Source organism: Hyaena hyaena, unplaced genomic scaffold, assembly GCF_003009895.1.
Source record: "Hyaena hyaena isolate Hyena2069 unplaced genomic scaffold, ASM300989v1 scaffold_92, whole genome shotgun sequence".
NCBI lineage: Eukaryota > Metazoa > Chordata > Mammalia > Carnivora > Hyaenidae > Hyaena > Hyaena hyaena.
The window spans coordinates 1169631-1190759 of NW_024080723.1; the positions used below are offsets into that span (position 1 = coordinate 1169631).

Sequence of the window (21129 nt, forward strand, 5' to 3'; positions counted from 1 at the left end):
GCCAGGTGAGAGGAGCTCAGGCTGGGAGCCTTGGCCAGGCATCCTTGAGGAGGGGTCAACTTGTGCAAACGCAGCAGCCCTGCGTGGTAACTCGGCTTTTGGCCTGAGCAACTGGGTGACTGGTAGTGTCCTCCCTGAATGAGGGAGACCAGAAGAGGAGCTAACTGGGATTGGGGGGGTTGTAGAAATCAAGTTCTATTTTGTGTGTAAGTCTGAGATGCCTGTTAAACGTCCCAGAGGCAATGTCAAATGGGCAGATGGATACGGACTTTTGGTGGGGAGCCATCAGAGCTGCGGAGAGGTTTGCTATTTCTGAGTTTGAAATGGCAGCATGACAAGCAAGTGGAGCCGTTGAGTTAACGCTTAGGAACAAAGATTTAGATTAAAGATGTAGATTGGGAAATCATTCTGGTGAAAGGAATGTATGAGACCTTTGAGGAAAATTAGACTTAAAAAGAATGGAGACTGCTTTTGGCATATTATTAGGTAGTGGAAAGTGGGAGATGACTCTATAAAAACAAACCAGAGGAAGATCTGGGTAATCAGCACTGTGTAAAGACAAGGAGTAAGAAGACAGGGCTTGTCGGGAAGGTCATCAAGAAGCAGAGCTTAGGAAGGCCGCTGGAGCTTTTGAGAATACAGGTAATAGTAGGTGTGGAGGCAATTGGCGGGAATTAATAATGCAGACTACTTGCAGAAAATATGCACTGAAAGGAGGTAACAGTAGGGTTATATGTTGGTTTTTCAAAACAGTCTGACACTGTAGCTGTATTCAGGCAAAAATAAGGATACCAGTGAAGGAAGGAATGGTTGAAGGTCTAGAAACAAAAAGGATAAATGAGGGAGCAAGTCTAGGGGATTTGGAGGATATATGTTTAAAGAATAGGTAAAAGAAGTTAGTCTCAGAAAGGAGAAAGGATAGATCTGTTTTGCGCAAGTCTAGGGGATTTGGAGGATATATGTTTAAAGAATAGGTAAAAGAAGTTAGTCTCAGAAAGGAGAAAGGATAGATCTGTTTTGCTTTGAGGTTTGGAGAGAAAGAAGGGAAAATAGGTTATCAGAAACAGATATTTTGCATAAGACAGGAGAGAGAAGTGAGGACAGTTGATTATCTTAGTAGAGCTGTGGTCAGGGTCATCTGTTTTAGGGGGCACCACTGGTGTTAAAGGCCTGAAGAAAGTGGGAATGGGGATCAATAAGAAAAAAAAAAAACTGTCAAGCAATGATGAGAGACCAGTTGGAAACGAGGAATAATTTCTAATAGCTCATCAGTATATTTCTGTTGGCCCAAGAACATAGGGGAATTGGGAATTTCAAAAGAAAGAAAGAAGGGAGGGAGGCAGGCAGGAAAGAAGGAAGGGGAAAAAAACAAAAGAAAAAAAAATTAAGGGCACTTAGAACAGTGGTTCATAACCCAGAAGAGTGCCTATCAAAACCACCGGGAGACAGTTTTCAAAAAGCTGTTTTTCCTCAAATGTATCAAATTGAGGTGTGGGAACAAGACAATTAAATGGCAGAGGGGATGCTTATATGTATGCCTAGCACATTCTGTGTGATTCTGTTAAGTTTTTCCCTCCACCTCCAGTGAGAAAACTATTGTGGATTTAGGATTAGCAGGAGATTAACTATAGAGGACAGGCTGGGCAGGAGTAGTAAAGTGTGGCTGGAAGGGAAGCAAATGGACTGAAGGAATTAGAGTAAGGTTTTCTGGAGTAATGTCAACAATAATAGTAAAATTTGGGGAGTGAGCTTAGCTAGACAGACAGTTTCCTGTACTGCAGAACTTTACATAGATTTTCATATGGCCATGAATCTCTAAGAACAGGATTTTAATCTTTTAAGAAAATACCTAACTACAGGACACCCCCCCCCTTTTTTTTTAATGGAGCATTTGTGGACAATCTCTACAGAACACATTGTGAACATGCTGACCTAGAGAAGTCCAGCAATGGCTAGTTCCAGTTTGATTTAAAAGGAAAGCCCTGGGGAAAGGGAAGCCATTGTGGAAAGGGGGAGTGTCCAGGTTAAGCTATTGAAAGCACTGCTCTGAGCCCTGTGGCTTTGTTGGTGGATAGCTGGGTTACTGTCTATCCTTCCATTTAAACTCCTGCTTTCTACTGTTTTAACTCCTGCTTTCTACCGCTGAGTCCAGCGTCCGTTGAATCGTGAATATGAATACTGAAGTTGCAAAAGACAAAAGTGGGAATTTATGAAGTGTTTACATGTATGTTATTCAGTAGTTTCTCAAAAACAAGGTTGGATAAAGTCTATGAAAGCAAACCAAAACCTAATGACCTTTTACGATATGACCTTTTCCTTAATTGTAAGGACAAACAAGTGGATAATTGTCAAAAGAAGATAGACTTTGAAGTCTTGAAGGACTCTTTAGCAGTGACTTAAAATCTGGGGTGTTTACCCACCTTTTGAGAGGCAGCGACCTAGGCTCTGAGAGTGCCCCAGTTTATACTACCTGGGCATTGCACTGACTACTGTCTTTCCAGTGTAGTATGGTCTGTGAGTTTAAGGTGATTAATTCTGAATGTTGTCACATAAGATTTCCAAAGAAGACAGTGATTGGTGAGGACAGTGATTGCTGGCAGGGAGTGGATGTTTATATTGCATGATTTAGTTTCTAACAAAGATGTAATGTGAATCTTATGAGTATACCAGTCCACTCAAAATACTGAGACAAACCAAAATAGAAAGGTTCTGAATAGTTTTCATTTGCCGTATGTGTGTTTCACAGGCCCCCAAGTTCCCTCTTCTGTGCTAGTATCATTCCGTTCCTTCTTTCACGTAGCTTATCTTTATTGATGAGTTTTCTCTCTTAATCCCCTTTAAAAAAAATCACACGTGTGTATTCTTTTTGGCTATATATGTGTACTTATGATTACTATCTACCTGTGACCCAGCTGAAGTGTTCAGAGCACGTGGAAAATAACTTACTGGTAACAGTAGTACATTCTGTATATTTATTTTCTCCTGTGGATGCCTGAACTTTGTTTTCTTCACAGGTGAAGTCAGTGATAAACCTTTTGTTTGCTGCATATACTGGAGATGTGTCTGCACTTCGAAGGTATGTAAACATGGTGGCATATGGTTTAGCATACGGTTTACAGGTTTATAAGGTTGCTTCTGGGCAAAGGACCATTTTAAGGCCAAAGTCTCACTTCCCTTTCTCTCTAATATAAATGACCCAAACAAATTTATATTAAATCCCCATCTCCAGTGCCTCAGTCTTCTTGTGTAATCTTGTCCTTTCCTTTTCTTTTTAAAATTTTTTAAAATGTTTTATTTATTTTTGAGAGCAAGACAGACAGAGCATGAGCAGGGGAGGGGCAGAGAGAGAGGGAGACACAGAATCTGAAGCAGGCGCCAGGCTCTGAGCTGTCAGCACAGAGGCCGATACAGGGCTCAAACTCACGAACCGTAAGATGATGACCTGAGCCAAAGTCAGACGCTTAACCAGCTGAGCCACCCAGGCGCCCCAGTCTTGTCCTTTTCTACCTTCTAAAAAGCTCAGACCTCTTTTCTCCCAAGTGGGAGAAAACAACAAATCTGGCTAATTAATGTAGTGTTTTATTGGAGTTGAGTAATGTTTTCTCAATCCCCATTTCCCCTCCCCTTCTTATCTTTGGAGGTGAAGGGAGAGTGAAGATAGGGGCATTTCGTGCCCTGCTGATCACCAGGGTTAGAAAGGTTGCATAGGACTGCATACTTTACGTAAGATCTCTTGTATAGAGTTACAACTGAATTTTAACATGGAAAAATATCTATGCTTAATTTCTACCTTTGTCTAAGTCTGATTCATACTTCTATCAACAGTACTTTATTGCAAACTTCAGAGTTGCTAAGAGACTAGATCTTAATTGTTCTCACTACAAAAAAAAAAGTATGTGATGTGATAGGAGGGTTAGCTAATACTCCTGGGGTCATAATGTTGCAGTATATAAATGTATCAAACCCAACACGTTGTACACCTCAAACCTAACAATGTTCTATGTCAGTTTTTGTCTTAAAGTGTACTTTAAAAAATTAAATCGAAGTCTGATTAGTACTTGTAAGAGTGTAAAATGTTTAAATAGTGAAAACATTTAACTTTAGTAATAGGTGTTCATTTCTTGCCCTTCTGAGGCAGAAACTTCAGTATGCCACAGTTCTTTGAACACTGTTCTTTGAACAATAATGTAATGAAGCTGAATTCTGTGAGAGATGGTGAACATTTCCCCTTATCGGAAAAGAGGGGAAGAGGCATTTGCCCCAGAGGCCTGTGTACTGGTTGAACAGGCCCTCAAGTTCCCATTAGTGAGCCTGATAGAGGACGGCATCTGTGTCACAAGCCCTTAGATGGAACCGATGGGTAACTGTACAGGTGTGAATTAAATTTTATATGTAACGAATAGCTGTTCTTACAAATTTTCAGATTTGCTCTATCAGCCATGGACATGGAGCAGCGAGACTATGACTCTAGAACAGCACTCCATGTAGCTGCTGCAGAGGGTAATCTGTGAACCATTCATCTATTTTTTTCCAGGTGTGGTTTCTACTCAAGACTAAAATCTACTTGGTTTGTTTTGTAGGTCATGTTGAAGTTGTTAAATTTTTGCTGGAGGCATGCAAAGTAAATCCTTTCCCCAAGGACAGGTGAGAACTTACATCACCTTCTAACTTGTAAAAATGGCAAGTCAGTGTTTTATCACAATACAGGGCTATAACATTGGAGTGATGGTATTCTTATTTAATCCACTGTGTATATATTGGAGACATTCTTGAACTCGCTAGGTGCCTTACAAAGGCAACCAACAAAACCTTGTTTCTGCTAGGGTGATCATTCTCTCCCCCGTATCCTATTTCTCATCCAACGATGGTCTCTTATTTAGAATTTTTTGGGTTAATCTATCAGTCAGTACACTGTATGAAGAAAATAATGCTTTGTGTTTGTAAAGAGAAAATAGGAGTTTTGTCCTGTGGGGCTTACAACTATACAGGGTAAACAAGATAGATGAACATATAAAAAATGTGTAAGAATAGGACTGTCACAGAATAATAAAATGAGTATGTTGAGGTTTCTTGAAACTCCTAGCTTTGTTTGGTGTCAGTTTTAAAAGGCTCTGTAGAGTTGAATTTTAATCAGTGCTTTGGGAAAGAGATGAAATTTGAAGGCACGGAAAGAAGAGAAGGGCAGGGACTCTGTCTGCCGTGGGAGAAATCTGCCTGGAAATATATTTTGCTCCTCTCCTCTCTCTCCTGATCCACATGGCAAACCGCCATTCATCTTGAAGTGAATGCTGTCCACAACATGGACAGTCGTGGGGGCTTGAGAGCGCAGCTGATATACATAAATATATACTTCATGTCAACTCTGTGCTCATATACTTGCACCTTATGTAGCTGGAGGTACGTAATTGGATGGGCCAGTAATGAGAATAAAGGTTTAGAAGAATTGAAGGGAAAAAATACTTGATAGGTTTGTTAAGTATGATTAGGAGTTTGGATTGGATATTTGAGGACTGTATTAAGTTTGGAGCAAAGTTGATTATACTCTACCTGTTAGATCTTTACTGTTTTTTTAATTAGAAGTTTGGGCTTTATTAGTTCAAGCTGGTTGCAAGAAATGTGGAAGAGTTATGATGTCAGTGTCTGAAAATTGTTAGCAGTTTTCTAAGTACGGTAACACGTGGGTTATCTAACCATGACCTTTATTGGCAATATTCTAAAACCTCATGTCAGGAGGGCAGTCCTCCCTTTTATCCCCAAATGTAATGTCCACACCAGCTCATTCTAGAGTGAGAACTTGGAGAGTGTTTCCCCCTACCCAACCTTGTGCCCTGTGTTTATAATCCCAACTAAAATGCTATTTAACACATGCTGGAAACATTTACTGTGCTTCATATTTTATCCTTCCTATTTAAAGATTAAAATGTTTTGCTTTTTGTGGGTTTTTTTTTGCCTTAAATTGGCCTCTGAAAATGTGCTTTATATTTTATCCTTTATATTTAAAGATTGAAACGTTTTGTTTTGCCTTAAATTGGCCTCTGGGAATGTGGAAGTAGAGTACCCATCTGATAGGAGAAGTTAGCTAAATAACTAAGTTGGTGACTGGGTATTCAGCTATTCTAGAATATAAACCAAACCAAGACAACCCCTTTCTCTATTTTGGAGAATCTGTGTCACTTCAAATTGTAAAAAAAAGGCTTGAGTGAATTTAGTGATATTCTTTAAGCTGACAATTATTTCATGGAAGAAGAGTTATCAAAGCAGTAACTTGCAGTTAACATTCCATTTTCCCAGAAAGACAGATAATTATATGTTGTAGATGACTGAAAAGTCCCCCAACCTTCCAGTGTAAGGCCACGGACTCCCTAAATGAATGAAGGCCAATGTGGAAAAGGAGCTATTTTTTGAGAAAAACAAAGATACATGTAAAATATGACTTACCTGATTAAAAAAAATGAAGATTACCCAATTTTATCCCAGAATGTTTTTTGAGATGATTTAGAAAGCCTTTCAGTTTCATATTGTGACCCCATTAAAATGGAGGTAAAAAGTTAAAGACAGAGATGAAAAGGAAAGAAGAAACAGAAAGAAGGAAAACCAGAAGGTGGTGAGAACAGCCCATGAAAAAATGGAGTCAGAGCTCCTGGTAGCCATGGACAAGTGACGTAAGTGGAGAGAGAGGCTTCATAGTTTGTGAAGTATTAGGGGACTGATTCTCGCACTCTCATTCACGTGGGTTGTGAGTTTCATAGTATCTCCTCTTTCAAAAGGCTGATCGGCTGCTGGCAACCCTTCTTTTCTCTTCAGTCTTCTTCTCTTTCACTCTGAAGAGCACACACCAAACACACACTTACAGTGGAAAGGGTAGTTAATCTTCTGGTTGTGTGGTGGTCCATTTGAGCCCCTGGATGCCCATCCTTACCAGAGATGATGAAAATGTCAGTTCCTCTGGGGTTGATCTTCCTCCTCTGGTGTATGTTTGGGGCCTAATGAGGTCAGAGTTCTTTCCAGACTTCTGAGATTTATTGTGATTTTTGAATTGACAGGAACACAAATTTTCTATCAAAGGATAGGGTGATGGATGTTATATACCTGAATTTTCTTTGAACGTTTTATTTAAAGGGAGAGCCTGTGGGCTTTTTATGAAATTAAAAATCAGGAATCCCAGAGGAGTGTACTGTATCTGTCAACACTAGAACTTGCCCTCCACTTAGATATGCGAACAAGATCCATCTATGCAAGATCGTTCTCTCTTCCTCCCCATATCTCAAGCTGCCTGTAGGACCCTTTTTTGAATGATGGGTTCCTTTCTGTTTTTCTTCAATTTTTACTTGTAACATTGCTAAAATGGATAAATTTGAATGGCTCTTAAATCTGCACTTAGTAAGTAAGAATGCTGGATTATCATCTTTGTCCAGAAATTACCTAATGACCCAGTCCACTTTGTGCTACTTATTTAGGTGGAATAACACTCCCATGGATGAAGCGTTGCACTTTGGACACCACGATGTATTTAAGATCCTCCAGGAATACCAAGTCCAGTACACACCTCAAGGAGATTCCGACAACGGAAAAGAAAATCAAACGGTCCATAAGAATCTGGATGGATTGTTATAAAGGTCTTAAGCCCAAAATATAAATCACTTACCTATTTAATTGTGGAAAATGATTATGAAGAACATGTGTATTTCTATCTGGTAGTGATGTATATTTTACAACATTTGTCATTTCAGTGTTACTGGAGTTTTCTTCATTGTACACACAGGACAAATCTGATCTCTTTGGGAAAAAATAGAAATAAAACAATCTCCCTCCATAATGTGAGCAATATTTACCTCGTGCATTGTATAATTTGATGTAAAAGAAATAGTTACCAATGCTAGCTTAACTGTGTGGTGGTCCTCATGATTTATTTATGTGTGTTTCGTGAATTTTTCAATTTGTATGATGAACTTAGGCATTTATAAATTAAGTTCTGTTGTACAGTCTGTCCACATGGGTCGAGGCTGCCTTTAGAAGCAAAAGAGTGCGATTTTCAGGACTTCAAATGTAGAGCTAGTTTGAGAGTGTGAACAAGTATCTGCACTTAGGGTTATGTGTTTTAAATGTCTCCCTTCACCCAGCTTCATGACGTGACTCTTTAAAAATTAAAATAGTTAACAATTTGTTAGTAGCATAGACCAATTCTGATTAGAATTTATCAGGGAATCTGTTCAAGATATGTTTGGTGACCAAAATATATATGTGAATGTAGTTACATAACACGTTTGAAAAAATTTCCTTTTTCTGTATCCCCTTTAGTCCAGCCTCTCTTCCCAGACATCTAGCTATTTGCCTCTTCGCTTTAGCTGGGAACGTGGGTGCTGGCAAGCTATGCAGTTTTCATGTTTTCCACCGTAAGTCAGAAAATGCCTCGTATATCTGGCATCCGAGCTATAACTATGGCATTTGTCTTTAGGCGATGAACCAGAGACAAATTACTGAGCTAAGTACAAATTAGTCAAATTCATCAACCTAAAAAAGGAAAGGATGTGCTACCACAGCTCTTTAAGATCTGTTTCAGCTTCCAGGATAAAGATAAATTCGGATAAGCGCTCCAAGCTACCAAAGTTACTAGGATGGTATGAGAACTATTACAGTTAACATTTATTTTTAAGCCTATCATTAAAAGTCTGCATCAAAATATTTGTTCTATTTGGGGGACCAAGAGATGACTCCAGTTTTCTCCTGATTCCCTATTGTACAATTTTTGGTGGACTAATAATAAGAAAAGGCCATTTAATTTTAAATTGAGACCCGTTGTTTGTCCTAGGGAGGAACCATACTGGGCTTTATCCTAGCATACCTCAGAGGTAAAGGGTCTGCTAATGAGGATTTTTGTTATTACACACACACACAGGCATATACACACACAAATGGACTTCTCTGAGGCTATGTTTTGTGAAATGAGCAAAATCCTCCCTCAACTACAGGAATGCTAGCAGTTACAATGTGGCAAAGTCAGCAAGTTCCTTTTTTCCTGTTTGTATCCACACACACTGCTCTTTCCGACCTTTATCATGCCTAATGGCCCCTTTTCCACTCCAGCAGCCTCCAAATGTTCTGGGTTTTGCTCCCAGTCTAAGTCCGTGGCTTCAGCCATTGCCCTCCTGGGACCTGGACAGCACCTCCTGTGGTGGAAGGGTGGCCAGTGTCCCTAACAGCTGCGTCAGGCACAAAGCCATTCCCACGTGTATGCTTCTGTGGGGAATCTGGTGGCCAGGCATCGGCCCTGCTGCTGTGTTCCTGCCCGCCCCCCCCCCCCCCCCCCCCCCCCCCCCCCCGGGTCTACCAAGCCGTGCAGGCAGGCAGTATTGTGTCTGCTTCACACAGTATTCGCAAACTGCTATAGGAGAACAGCATTATCCCCAGAGATACTATGGGACAGATATTCTTTAACTGAAATCACTTTGCTCAAACAGCAGCTTGCTTTGTGTGATTAAAATGAAACAGTAAGATGATTCAATTGTGTGGCTTAAAAGTTACCAACAGTCTTGAGGCTTTAAAAAGAGGTTGTAACCATCAATTTGGAACAAAGAGAGTTTTTTTTTTTTTTTTTTCAGATCAAAACTATTTTGTAAAATCTTTGTGGTGTAGTCAAATATGCCCTTAATTACCCATGAGGTTACTTATGACTGTATGCCGGGTCCTGCTCTGGCTGTTTGATGTTGGCTGGTAATAACAAGTACACTTGGTTTAAATGCTTTTGATTGTGCTCTTGACTGCTGCCATCAGTATACTCCAAAGATCTCTTTGTTTTGGCTTTGGGATCGTACGTGCTTTTCCTGTATCATGAGAGCTCTCTATATGGTCATGTTTACTTAAAGCTTCTTACATACTGTTGTTTTTGATAGTCTCAATTCTAATAATGATCTCATTTTTGGGTGTAATGTGCTGTATCCCACTACTGACCCACACTGCCCTTTAGCTGCACAGCTGGATTAGCTATCAGCCGTTTGTTGCTGTTATCTGTCTGGCAGGGGCCGAATGACCTGAGGTTGGATATAGATTCTTCCTGGGGACTGTACAGCTATGAATGTATTTGCTTCCAGAACCTCCCAAAGTGAATCTAATCTTAAAATTATAAGTTGTAAGTATTCTGAAATTGGGAAATATTTATTTTAAATGAAATCAGGTAGTGTTGCTTTTTACAGTGTAATAAATACATGTATCAAAAACAAACCCTGTAAAAAGTGATTTTTTTTTTTTTTAAACAACCAAGGTTGGGAAGTTATATAAGTGGGTTGGGAACTCTGCTGTGTGTATGGACTGTACCCAGCTGGTTCAAATCCATTTCTAATGCCTACTCTGAGCCAGGTGCTATGCAAGGTGTCATCTGGGGTTATCACAGTGATTTAGAAGAGAATCTGGTAAGGAGTTCATCCTTGAAGGTGGGAGGGTGGACAGGCAGGTTTCTAGTGCTCTAGAAGCTAACACTATCATTGTGCAATTAGGACATGCTCAGTAAATACCTGAAGAACTCAATCATTAAACATGTCCTTCACCAGGAGGGGTTCTAACCTCCTTTCGTGAGAAGAGAGCTTGTTTTCACAAAGCCTTGGCATCTATTTAGGGGGCTGAGTCTAATCCTGCCACAATAGGGTGGGCTGAGCTGGTAAGCTGCAGCTCTTTACTGGTATGTGGGGATATGGAATGGCATTCACATCCAATGCCACTGGTCTATGGGTTTAGGGTTAGAGTATGGCTTTCTAACCACAGAGATGGTACATGAATACCATGGCTGCCATTTTCAACTGTTAAAGTTGTTTGTCACAAAGTAATTTGCTTTGCTACAGTAGTCAGACAGTGTTAATACAGCAGTCAGACAGTGTTAATCATCTGCATTACTAACATTTTAGGACTGGAAGAGACATCAGCCATCTGTAATCGAATCCCACTCTTTCATAGATGAAGCTGAGACCCAAGAGTGAGCTGTGATTCAGAACTCTTAGTCTCATGTTCTCTAATATCCTAACACACTGTGCCCACTATGCACAGAAAACTCGGCTACTTGCCTATTAGCTAAAATCTCTCTGTGGAGTTTTAAAGAGAAGTATAAATGCTACAATGTTAAGCCCTGCAACATGTGGTTAAATTGAGCTATGCATATATACATCTGCAGATAGAAGCGGGACATCAGTGCAGGGGAAACAAACAGATGAATAATGCCAAATACTAAGAAATTAAATTATTCTTAATACAACATAAGTATCTTCTTTTGGTGGAATTTTTTTTTTTTTAAGGGCTGGGTAATCTTCCTAATTTCACTTGCTAACCCTCACAGTAAAATGAGTAAATCCATGAATCCTAGACCAGATAAGCACAGGGAAGCAGTCATGAATGTTAGGTATATAAAGGATGTGATTTACTAGACTAGGGAAGGTATGTGTGTTCTGGGATGGGAAGGATGAGAAAATTAAGTCTGTTATTACAAAGGGGCAAAGACTGGGCATTTTATTTCTGGTCTAGAACCTAATTCCAGGCCTCTCTGCCCTCCCAGCTGCCTCTCCACATGTCTTTTAAAGAGTCTACTAGAGCTGAGTCCGACAAGCAGTCATAGTAACAAAAGGATATTAAGATTGCTTCGTGTACACAAAACAGGGAAAGACTACAGACATACCAACACTGGGGATTAAAGAAGTGTGATGGCATTACAAAATATAGGCTTTGCAGAGCTTGATAATACATATTTGACAGCTTCCTGTCAGAAGTACCGTTTAGGTACCTCTACATCTGTATGCCCAGTATAAATTTAAGAAGTCTAAAAACTGCTTAAGTATGTTTTTTTCCCCCAACTGGTCAAGCAAGATGTTTCATTTGCTTGACTATATTTTTTAAGAGCTATATAAATTCATCTTAGAAGGTTCTAAAAACCATTATTATCTTTAGCCTTCCTAAAACTGCTTTAAATGCCATTTCTATGAAATTGTGCATATTTTATATAACATTTATCTTCAGCTTTTGGGCATGTCTGCTTCACATAAGTTTAAGTTTTCATAAGACTTTTATACTAGAACATGTGATTGAGTATCTCAAAACATCTTAAGTCCCGAAAAAAGCAGGGGTCTTTGTCTGTTTTTGTTTACCAGAGTTTCTCAAAATCTAGAATAGTGCCTGGCTCATGGCAGGTGCTCGAGATATATACCTGATGAACTAATAAAGGAATGAATCTTAACTACCCAAAAGAAGCCACTCAAGTAAATACCCCTTACCTTGGGAATAGCATCCTATTTCAAATAGTAAGTACCACAGTTTTCAAAGCAATTGCTAGTTTTTCCTGTTTTCCCTGGGTTAGTCAGATGTGAAGGGAGCACTTTGTTCATTAAGACTTAATATTCCATTCTAGCTCACAGGCAATAAGTAAATTTCAGTCATTTAATGCTAAATAAATAGCTCAATCTATTCACTGCCATCTCCGAAATCTCCTCCGTTAATAAGGAGGAATTTTTTCCATGTGGTACATAAAAGCTCTATGCTTAGCAAACCCTCTACAAATACTATATGAGAAGGACACTTAAACATCCCTAAGCCAGGATCTACATGGGGACTCGTTATAATGATCAGTTATATAAGAATACAAACTTCTATTGGCTAGGCAGGGACTTATCTGCTGTAGAAATATAGCTCTCAATGTTTCTTATGAAGAAACTTTATATTTTCTAGATGTAAATAGTGCAGATGAGGAAGGTCCTACTTGTTAACGATGCCAGAATTCAAGCCTACACCACTCTTCCCTGACGACTCTTCAAACAACAGTTAAGTTTAACCTGCCACATTTATGTCTAAGTGGCAATTACGTCTTTCATTACACTTTTTTTTCTAGCACCCAGTGCCTTTTACTTTGAGAAGGTCACAGCTTTCTAGTTTCCAACATCTCTGGAGAAAAATGCTTCCTTTTGGCGTGGGCACAGTCATTTTTCAGGAAGAGCTCCTCTAATCCTGGGGTGTGGGGCTGAGATGTGGCTTTGGAGACAAGCCAGAGTCCCACTTTACATGTATTTTTAAGTTAGAGACTTATATTGGCAGTACCAAAATTCGTTTCAAAATAACTGCCAAATGATTTGTGCATTTGGAGGCCGCTGTGGTCAGCAAGACCGGAGCAGGGTTTTTTTGGTTTGCTTTTTATGGTGCCTATTGCACCTTATTCCAACAATGCTTCCCACCTGCCGTCCTCCCCTGTCCCTTCCGCCACCGCGGAGCCAACTGTGAGAAGGCTGGGAAAGGGCAGTGCTCAGGTGTGTGGGCTTGTTCACCTTACTTAAAAATAAGAACTCACACATTTTTCCATTGAATTGTAAGTAGGAAAAAATGAGAAAACCATCAAACCTGTACTTAATGCCAGTAACTTTAAAAATCTTTACGCCAAATGCTGTTCGTAAGAGACTAGCAACCGAATTCCAACAGTTGTTAAGAGTAAACAAAATCTCTCGGCTGGCGCAGTAAAATAAAAACCTTGCCAGCCTATTCTCCAAGGGCAAAAATATATCAAATAGTTAAATGCCAACAATTGGGAACAATATTTTTGTAATGTGCTCTTCTGTGTTCCTTGCTCATTTCAACTTAAAAAGTCAGTGCAAAGCCAGCCAGGCTCATATGGGTCTTATGTAAAAACCGAGAGGAGGAAACCACCACGTGCATGTTGTATTTAACGCAATACATAAACTTTGGTTTTAAAAATAGGTTTCGAGAAAACTTTCTCCCCAGCAGAACAATATGGCATTTTCACACAACAGTATAACTGCGGGGGTGACAGCGGGGAAATGAAGGTGCAGCTACAAAGACAGCAGTGTGTGACAGTTCTCTGCAGGGCCTGGCACACCCACCCCACTCAACCACGTGGCCTGTGTCAGTGCAGGTGAAGGAAGACGGTAAGTAACAAAATACACTTCACAAAACATCAGAAAGCGGTCTAGAAAAAGCACAGGAGAGATAATGGAACCATCTGCAAATGTATTTGTCAGAGACACACATTTATCAGTGAAAAACATGTCGTTCTCAATGCGGTTACACAGGATGAGTTTTCACATGACTTGACTCTCATATTATCTCTGGTTAATTAGTTGTCAATTACTATTTTTTCTTCTCAATTTGAAAATTCTGTGGCAAAGACCAAATACCAACCAATGATAATAAAGACAAATTAACCCATTTGAGAAACATGAATTAAATTTCTGAGTTGGTCTGCATCTATGATTAATTTTGACTTTTTGCTTTCTAAAAACGGGATTTTGCCTTGTGAGAGCTGTTGTTAACAGCCTGGCTCCTGTGAACAGAAGTGTGAAGACGATTTCATTTACTAGGGACCATGATAAAGGCAGAAGATAATCAGCTTTGGATATTAAGATTTAAACAGGAAAAAAAAAAACTACTTACGAATTTGGAAAATATATTTCCTTCTATTGCTATCAGCCAGTAACATCATGCCATAACAAAGAGAAAAGCGAAGCCTCCCAAGAATTTGCTCTGAGCTTCATACGGCTCGTGTGGAAGAACACGACCTGTATCCCTGCCTCTAGATACAGGACGGCTACCTTCGCTAAACAGTTTATGGAATTCTAGGTAACTTAGCTTTGAACTATTCCAGAGGTAAACACCAATGGAAAACCTCCAGCCATATGTAAAGCAGAGGGAACAAATAAGAATTCTCCGGAAGAGAAATTTGCCAATCCTGTATCAAGAAGTTCCCCAAGTAACCATGTGATCTGCCCGACAACCTGTAACGGCTGGGCCTGGACTCTGGGCACAGCGTTGCTACGTGCTGCTTCATTGCGCTCCCCCTTTCCCAAAGAAGTCTCATTCTAGTCCTCATGTTTTCAGTGTTATCTGGGTAGTTTTCACTTCTCAAACCCACTCTGTGGAGAGGGCCTTTCAATTTTACCTTTCGTAAGATGCATGAAGCCCTTCAGAGTAACAGACGTTTGTGAATTAGGGGAAAATCCACTTGCTATCAACAGGTTGCAGCAAACTTCTTCATCTTTGTTTCATTTCCCTAGAAACACAGGATGTGAAGGAACAGAGTAGCAGGAGGGAGTCACAGATGGGAAGGAAACATGTCGCCAGAGAAGAGGAGAAAAATTCATGCTCTATACTGCATTCATCTGTGAAAAGATAAAATGTGGTTGAGTTTATTACACTGCTCTTATGAAATGCAGATTCATATATTTAACACCACTTGTCTGTTCTACAGTGGGGTAGTAGGAAGACACTTCAAACAGCAAATAACAACCATGGAATTAGGGGCCTTCAGCATGTGCCATCCATCCTTTATCCTGGACTAATCGAGACCTTTTATATCATCTAAGCTGACGGATTATTCCTCTGCAGCCTGCTGGCTTAATTCTGTCAATTCATCCAGGCCACATAAAAGCTTTTTGCTGTTATGCAAGTCTGGGGGCAGAGCAACGTGGCAAATCTGCTCGTGTAAAACAAGGGTGAGGCGATGCTGCGCTCCACGCCAAAGGGAGGAAGGGATGTGGGGAAGTGTGGAGTTTTCCTTAAAGGCCATGCACTAGGAACAATAAACAGATGTCTTTCAGGCACAGACTAGAGAAACAGAATTATGAGGAATCCCTCCATCTCCTCTGGCAGTGCCACCTGCCCAACTGCACTGAACAGGGCACCTTGTGGGCAGTACAGTGCTCACCCAGAGACCACTAACCTGCCACTGACTTCCCACCTCAGTCCATGCCGGGTTCTCCCTTTAGACCAGGTACTCTCGACCCAGGATGAGTCCTCCGGCAAAGTCTGAAGACATTTATGATCATTATGACTGCGTGTGTCATGACCCACGACTAGTGGGTAGAGGCCGGGGATGCTGCTAGGCATTCTACAATGCACAGAACAGCCGTCCCCCACCAACACCAGAAAATTATTGGGGGCCCAGAATAGCAATAGAAACACAGGACTAGGGGCACCGGGGTGACTCAGTTGGTTAAGTGTCTGACTTTGGCTTAGGTCATGTCTCACGGTTTGTGGGTTCGAGCCCCACATGGGACTGTGCTGACAGCTCACAGCCTGGAGCCTGCTTCGGATTCTGTGTCTCCCTCTCTCTCTTCCCATCCCCTACTCTCTCTTCCTCAAAAATAAATAAACATTAAAAAAAAAAAACACACAGAACTAGACTGTAAGCAGAAAGGTATGCTAAAAGGACTAAATTAGGTAACACGTACAATGCCTAATATAGTAGGTGGGAAATAGTAGATGATTAAGCAATGCTCCTGTTGTAACTGTTAGCTTTGACCAGAGGCCTCTAGGAGAGTAGACCGTTTATCATGTAGTCCCAGAGGAAAAAGTTTACTGTACAGGAAATCCAGACTCAACAAATAATCAAGTCATCCTGCAGAAAACACTGGTGCTCTGTCTCTCTTGGACAATTTCCTCGGAGCCTGCAGCGCTGCTGTTCCTGACCCCAGTGTGGAGCTGCCGCCACCAGACGTGGTGGAAACAGCCAGCTCTCAGAGATGGAGTCCATTTCAGAGCATCTGCCCTCACACCAGGAGGAGGCGCTGAATGGAAATAGTGGCCACAGGTGAGGACACATAATGTGAGACAAAATTTGGAGACTAATCCAACTCTTATTTTGTCTGGCGAGTGCCATGCCCATATTAAGCCTCTTCTAGCTCTTTTCGTCTTCTAAAGGTTTAGTCTGGGTGGGTGGGTGGGTGGGTGGGTGTGTGTGTGTGTGTGTGTGTGTGTGTGTGTGTGTGTGTGTAAAATAGGTTTATTTCCCTCACAAATGGAATGAGGGAAGTCAGCTGGAATGGCATGGAATGGCTATTGGTGGGGGGGGGGGGGGAGGTCATCCAGAGACCATAAAGCCATTTCCTGAGAGTATTTAAATTGCTCTCACAGTTATCATTCCAAGAGCACAGAGAAAGTAGTCAAACTGCTTGCAGAGATGGAGAGAACTAGTCCATCTTATTTTCTCAAGGCCAAGGGCAATAACGGTGATGACAGAGTTGGAGCTCTGACTTCCAAATCCCAAACACAGGCATCTCACCCAGAAGCCACACTGCCTTTGTCTTAATAACCTGGAATAAAACCTACTCGGTCCTGTGCAAACAGCTTCTCTGTGGTGGATGTTTTGAATGAAACAAAGCTCGGCTTTTTCTGGGAGGTATTCCAGGAGAGTGGACAAGAGCACGTGCGCTGGAGACATACCAGGTGGACTTAAACATTCATGCCATCATTTACTAGCTGTTTGCTCTTAGTCAGGTTGTACAGTTTTGGGGGTGAGGGTGGCTCTTTTTCCACACTGTAAAAGTGAGAATAACAGTAATGCCTAACTCAGAAGGTGGTTGTGAAGACTGAATAAGTTCCTACCTGTGAAGTGCCCGGTACAGTAAGTGCTTACTAAGTGTCACCTACTAATGATGATCATGATGACAGTGTAACTTGCATAGGAACAACAAAGCAGGTACAAAAGAAGATGAGCCATTTTGTGGTTCCATCAATAGACTGTATGTTCTTGGAACAGGGCTTTATATATATTGTCCCATTTTTGTGTTGGGCTCATAATGCACTTTTTAGCAGGGTCGGGGGCTACCTTCCAACAGAGGACACATCCCTGCACATATAAAAGTTTCATTCTACATTTGCCGGCGGGAACAGAAGTGACTTTTTTTAGTTCTCAACAATCACGAAGGTGTAAGGAATTACAGTCTCTGAAGATTTTAGTCTATGCTTCTTTGGGTGAGAAAAAAGGACCAAGAAAAAAGTTAAGTACCAGAGACTTGACTCTGAACAGGTGCTGTGGTAACACACACACATTCCTTGAACACGAGGCTGGATGACCCCGGGTGTCTCAACAGTGGTCCCCTGTGACCCCTCTCCTTTCTCTGACCCCCTTCCTCGTCACTGAGCACACGGTCTATGCCAGGCCTAAGGTACGCAGTGATGAAGAAATGATAGCAATAACTCAGAGAGTAGTTTTTTTTAAAGGATTAAACACATTTTTAAAAATACACTGGAATCACTTCATGTATGGAAAGGGCTTAAAATTAAACAGCATCAGCAAAATTCCAGTCAACCGAAAAAAGTCTTTAGGAGGAAGAATTTTGGTCTGACAGGCAAACAATACTATCTGATTTACTGAAACACATTCTCCCTGAGGGAGATCCTCTCTATTGTGGACAGCCCTGTTCCTACTGTGGTCATGGCACCAGTAACCCTGTCACTTCTGGAACCTTCTACCGCTGGCAGGCGCCAGCTGTACATTTTAGTTCTCAAGTGTGAAGCAAGTGAGGCTGTTTCATCGCCGCTGGCGAGGCATCTGTAATTATCGTAACCATCAAGCGCCACTCCTCTCCCTTCCAAAAAAACGGCACTTCTTTACTCAGACACGGCATCGACATAACAGGCCGGAGGAAAACGGTTTATCAGAGAAATCATAGCTCCTTAATATATGAAGAAATTTACAAGGACAACTTGGAAGGGCAGAGGGGGAACTTTTAAATGTCTGAGATGTCATTTAGTTCTTGGAAGGTGCGGAGCACCGGGGACCACGCAGCCCGGGCTCGGACTCAGCTTGCTGATCTCAGAGGCGCCCTCGCCGCCCCCGCCCGAGGCCCCTTCTGGCACGCTGCGGACAAGCCGGGGGTGTGTGGGCGCCCTCCCCACCTCACGGAGCACGCGGTCTGCCAGCACAGAGGACACCCCCGGGGGGTACTCACCATAGTGTCGAATTCTACAGGACCCACTATCCGAGACACCTCATCAAACTCCTCAGGAGACATAGGGAGAAGGTTGTCTGTGGTCTGGAGTCGAGAAGGATGACTAAAACGGGGAGAAAGGAGAAGGAGATGTTAACATCTAGATGCACACAGGGACACTTCATCCTCTGCTGTGACGGGATTATCACTTGACGCTTTTTGTTCAGCTGGGTGCATACATTCGTACCGTACATTTGGAAAAGCACAGATCATGGGAGGTTCACGTCCCCAGCCCGGCCCCTTGGGAAACGTACAGGACTCTAGAGATGTGAGTGAGAAATAGCCAGACTGGACCCTGCGCCGCTTCTGCCTGGTTAGACCTGTGTGCGAGCGTGTGCGGTGAGTCACCCAGAGAGGGCGATGCCTTGGGGCCGACCGTGGCCCCAGAGGCACCGAGAAATGTCTGGGGAGTCCCTCATCCCTACCTTGAGGTTTGTATGCAGATAAAGCTGCTCCAGAGTGTTTTTACATGAAGGCTACATCCATTCACCCCAAGACAGTGCTGCAGGCCAAATAACTGACAATGACTTTTCCAAATTTTTTTCTACCTTTTATAAAATGAAACAACAAAATAAAAGCAAGCGGAAAAAATGTATCTCAATCATCACTTTGGCCTTTCCTCAATTGAAAAGAACTACTTTCCCACTCTGATCAATTTTTGTTCATTTTATTTATACTTTTTCAAAGTATCAGTTTGGAGGGAACTTAGAAACCTTATATACAACCTTGGGTAGTTTTTTCTTTTCCTTTTTTTTTCTTTGTTTTTTTTGTTTGTTTGTTTGTTTGTTTATAAAGGCAGTAAAATTCTGATAGGCAGTGACACCGGGATCTCTATTTAGGATCTTTCCAACAAGTCCAACTGTGGCGGCAGCGGCAGCGATTACAATGAAAAAGCACAGTACGAGCATCTTCACCAGGCCCCAGCCAGGAGCAGGGCTGGGTTGAGGTTTTTAAACATGGCACTCTTCTGTGTTCACTTACACTTCAGACACAGAAATCAATTCAGTCTTGATGTATCCAGTTCCTTTAGGGCCATCAAGTTCCATTGGTTCTGGAGCTGGAAGCAAACACATCGGGTACAGCTTTCCGTTAGCAGACCTCACACAACAACAGATGATCAACATTCTTTCATCAAAGTTCTACTGTTTTTCTTGACAGTCAAGTTAGAGTCCCGTAACTTTAAGGGGTTGTGACTTCCCTGCCTGGGTCACCTGAAATCCTAGGGGAAATGCAGAAGCAAGTCAAAGGTAAGGGAGAAGAGTTCAGTACAGAAGTCAAGCTGAGAGGTTTCTCCTTCCCAGGCTCAAAATGCTGCAGAAGTTGGAGCCCCAAATCTGTGAAGTTCTGTCTGGCGTACTGGTCCTGGCCTGGCTGCTGAGACACACACAGCTGTCAAGGTGAAGCTGGGGGTGTCTTCTTCCCAAAGCAATTGCACTAACATTGAGATTTCTGGTTCTAAACTATAATAAACTGTGTTGGTGTGTTCCGAACCAGATCAGTCTGACTTGAACGTTCTCAAATGCAATTCAGTGAAGAAGGAAAAACAAGAGACCTGTGTTCTAAGCCTACGTGTACTCTTAACAATAATCACTAGAAATAATATGATCTAATAAATTACCTGGATAACCCTGAATGAACCATTTTCCTTCTCCTGGGCCTTAGCTCCCTAATTTTAACAGAAACGGGCTGGTATAATGAATTGGCCATAGTGTTCCTGCCATTTACCTCTTTCCTTGTGGAAAAAGCAATAGTGTAACAAATACAGAAGACCACAAATGGACTTTATCAACATCCCTTAAAATGAGACATTATTTGTTCATTTCTTACTATCCGTATCAAGCCAAATAACATGTTTCAACTACGTCTGGGTTTATACCATCTTTGGAAAGCCTGTTTGCAGTGATTCAAAAGAAAGTGCTGCCTTAATAACATGGCATGGGTGAAGTCTGTGCAGGTACTGTATACTTATAGGGAGGCAAGAGCAGTGTGTGTTATTAAATCCTGTCTCTAGCAAACCTTGGGACAAGGATAAATTGAGAACCTAAGCACCAGGAATGACTGAACTGTGCTATTTACTCATCAGGGCAATGATTACGTGCTTCCTCCACCTACCTTCCTTTGGCCTGGAGTAGTATTTCCCAAAGGCATGGTCCTTGTCAATATTTGGATACAGATACTTCAGGGGATTCTCTGGAATATTTTCAGCAGCCATGACTTTGTAATTGCGAATAATATCAGGGAACGTAACAGCGGAAAGTTCTTTCTTTGTGTAGGGTTCCACTGCATGGAAGTAAGGTTCTGAAAAGAAGAAGAGCTCAGTGAACCCCACGGACCATCCCAAAACACTAGAGGGGAGAAACAATGCATTGCAGAGTTTGTGGAT

The 21129-nt window shown here is 41.6% G+C and overlaps 2 protein-coding genes across 2 annotated transcripts in view; one reads left to right on the forward strand and one right to left on the reverse strand.

Moving 5' to 3' along the window:
• The window catches only part of GLS (glutaminase), an 83707-nt gene extending 73489 nt beyond the window's left edge, over nt 1-10218 (forward strand). Inside the window, exons 15-18 of the mRNA XM_039234687.1 lie at nt 3015-3076; nt 4424-4500; nt 4581-4644; nt 7458-10218. Coding sequence (XP_039090618.1) covers nt 3015-3076; nt 4424-4500; nt 4581-4644; nt 7458-7614 — 360 coding nt within the window. The 3' untranslated portion in view covers nt 7615-10218. The remainder of the gene's footprint in view (nt 1-3014; nt 3077-4423; nt 4501-4580; nt 4645-7457) is intronic.
• Nucleotides 10219-13966: 3748 nt separating this feature from the next.
• The window catches only part of STAT1 (signal transducer and activator of transcription 1), a 45214-nt gene continuing 38051 nt past the window's right edge, over nt 13967-21129 (reverse strand). Inside the window, exons 22-25 of the mRNA XM_039234700.1 lie at nt 20859-21044; nt 19728-19803; nt 18708-18810; nt 13967-15134 (exon numbers count right to left, since the gene is read on the reverse strand). Coding sequence (XP_039090631.1) covers nt 15120-15134; nt 18708-18810; nt 19728-19803; nt 20859-21044 — 380 coding nt within the window. The 3' untranslated portion in view covers nt 13967-15119. The remainder of the gene's footprint in view (nt 15135-18707; nt 18811-19727; nt 19804-20858; nt 21045-21129) is intronic.